Source organism: Montipora capricornis, chromosome 10 (assembly GCF_036669925.1).
Source record: "Montipora capricornis isolate CH-2021 chromosome 10, ASM3666992v2, whole genome shotgun sequence".
NCBI classification, from domain to species: Eukaryota; Metazoa; Cnidaria; class Anthozoa; order Scleractinia; family Acroporidae; genus Montipora; species Montipora capricornis.
Genome location: NC_090892.1, coordinates 4,078,070 through 4,080,569, shown reverse-complemented (window position 1 = coordinate 4,080,569; position 2,500 = coordinate 4,078,070). Strand labels below are relative to the sequence as shown.

The following is a 2,500-nucleotide window of genomic DNA, read 5'->3' as shown; positions in this document are numbered from 1 at the left end:
GGACGCTTCCCCCCCCCCCCCTTCCAGTTATACACTTTTTATATTTAGTGCTGGTTTCTTGTTTCATCGATTAAAACGATGGGCATACGATATTAGGGCTAAAATTGTAAACAAAGATTTTCTTGAGATACTGTTTTGCTTTTTAATCTCTTCAGTTGTACTTCCCCACATTGGCAGCGCGGAGGAATCCACACGTGAAGCAATGGCCGTTTTGGCAGCGAAGAATCTTCTGGCTGGACTTGCAGGAGAGAGTTTACCGGCTCAAGCTAAGCTCTAAATTCTAGGACTCAAAATTCTCTTATTCTGGGACGAGATATAGTTAGAAGGCGATTCATTGTTGAGTGCTAACGCTGTCATCTAAAAAAGGAAAAAAGTTATTTTAGGAAATCCTATTTGCCAATTTATTTCGCCCCTTACTATGCTTGACACCCTGCAAAACAGGTTACACAAGAGATGCTTAAGTAAAATCTGTTCTGTCCAGCTAGACTTTACAGAATGGTATAGGACTCTTATTGGCTTTTTTCTTTTGTATGAATAGAGAATCCCTGCAAAAACCCAGTATTTTGCATGAACCGTCAAAGAGCTGATTAGTTTGTTGGGCCTACCGTAAAATTCCGAAAATAAGCCCCTCCAAATATACGCCCCCCAAAGCAGCAACGCAAAAAAACCTCCGTTAAATCCCCCCTCCAAAGATAAGCCCCCCGGGAGCTTGTACTTGGAAAATTGCCCTCAAATACAAAGTAAAACAAAGCAAAAACGGTAAATTTACTTCGATTCGGAAACGCAAATTTCCCACCGTAGATAAGCCCCTCCGAATATAAGCCCCTCCAAAAAAAAGCTCCTTCGAAAAAGGCCCTTGAAAAATATAAGCCCCGGGGCTTATTTTAGGAATTTTACAGTAATTAATAAGCATCTTTATGGAAAGACATTGACATAATTTCAGTGTTAATGGCTTTTTCTCTTTTAAGGAATCCAATAATAACAATCGTATTTAAAATGCCTATTCCCTTAACAAACTTTTCCACTTCATTTATTCTCCAAGATCACCCCAAATACATTGTGTTGTTTTTAGAACCATCGGATTGAAAATTCACTTTTTTTATTTGCTTTGGAAGACGGAAAAAGTGGTCATACTTTGATCCATAACCGAGCAATTAAGGGGAATGGGTTCCATAGCGGGTTGACGTCATATTTTCTTTGCATTTTGGTGGTGATGCAAATTGTGTGACGTCAAACCGGTATCGAACCCATTCCCCCTCATTGCTCGGTTATCGATCAAAGTACCACCACTTTTTCCGCCTTTCAAAGCAAATAAAACGGTGAATTTTGAATCCAAGGTTCTAAAAACAACACAGTCATATGTATTTGGAGTGCTTTTGGAGAATGAATAAAGTGGAACTGAATTGAGGTGGTAGGCGCTTAAACTACAAGGCGGCTTTGTTGAAGTATATTTACTTAACGGGAATGGGATAACCACCAAATGATCTGACAACGTGAACAGTTTCCGTGCTAAATCATCAATCCCGGGCCACAGTTTTCTGTATATTGCCCATGAAACTGTTAAAAAACGTTTTGTGGTCAATAGATGTATGACCAAGCGGTTTATACCGCACGATAACACACGGTGCTTTGACCACATCGTTTTTCTTCAGTATTATTCACTTCAGTGAGAATATGACGATGCAGTATTGGATAACTGAACTGTTTAATTGTGTGTTATAGTCTCGCTTGTCTTTATTGTAGTAATAATAACAACTCAATTAAAAGTGATTGATAACTCTGCCTAATTTGCAAGTGGTTTTAACTAAAGATGAGTTGGAGTTGAAACTAGCAAATGACTGGTTAATTTTTGGGAATATACCTAGCTTTATCTAACACATTCCGGCCAAAGAGCCGAATCGAAGTGGTAGTTGTAATTTATGATGCCGTTAGGTTTTGGTACGGACCAAGAACGTGAGGTTAGTACGAAATTAGGTGTCTTATGAATCGGATCGCGTTGAAAAGAACAATCAAGTCAAGCGCGGCTGTGCTATGAAATGCAAGATGCTACACTAGTCAACCATGTCTTGAGTTATATCGGATTGGTGGATACGGTATTATAACCCACGTTTGTTCACAACGCGAAAGAACACATTTATTTCCGGCTTGTGATGAGGAAAGCAAAGGACAAAATAAAGGCGTGATAAGTAAGGGATGTAGAGTTGCCTCAGTACTGTGTCTTTTAAAGTTATCATTTTCCATTAACGACACTTCTTTGAGCTACTAAACTGCGTCGTCACGGCACATTTTGTCTCCTTTCTAGTATTTTTCTTGTGTGGAGTGCTACTGAACAGAGTAAATAACACAGTTTTGACTCGCTGACAATATCACAATATAATTCACTTCTAGGTTCTCCGTCTTATTTCGTACCGCCAAAAATGAAAGGGAAAAAATCCACCACCAAACTGTGTTAAATCGAGCAAGGTTTACGTCAGTATATAGAGAGCGTATTTTTCCGGTC

The 2,500-nt window shown here is 39.2% G+C and overlaps 1 protein-coding gene across 1 annotated transcript in view; it reads left to right on the top strand.

The window, feature by feature from the left end:
* LOC138021715 (glyoxylate reductase/hydroxypyruvate reductase-like) overlaps positions 1 to 1,827 on the top strand; it is a 17,546-nt gene extending 15,719 nt beyond the window's left edge. Inside the window, exon 13 of the mRNA XM_068868704.1 lies at positions 156 to 1,827. Coding sequence (XP_068724805.1) covers positions 156 to 277 — 122 coding nt within the window. The 3' untranslated portion in view covers positions 278 to 1,827. The remainder of the gene's footprint in view (positions 1 to 155) is intronic.
* Positions 1,828 to 2,500: the final 673 nt, after the last annotated feature.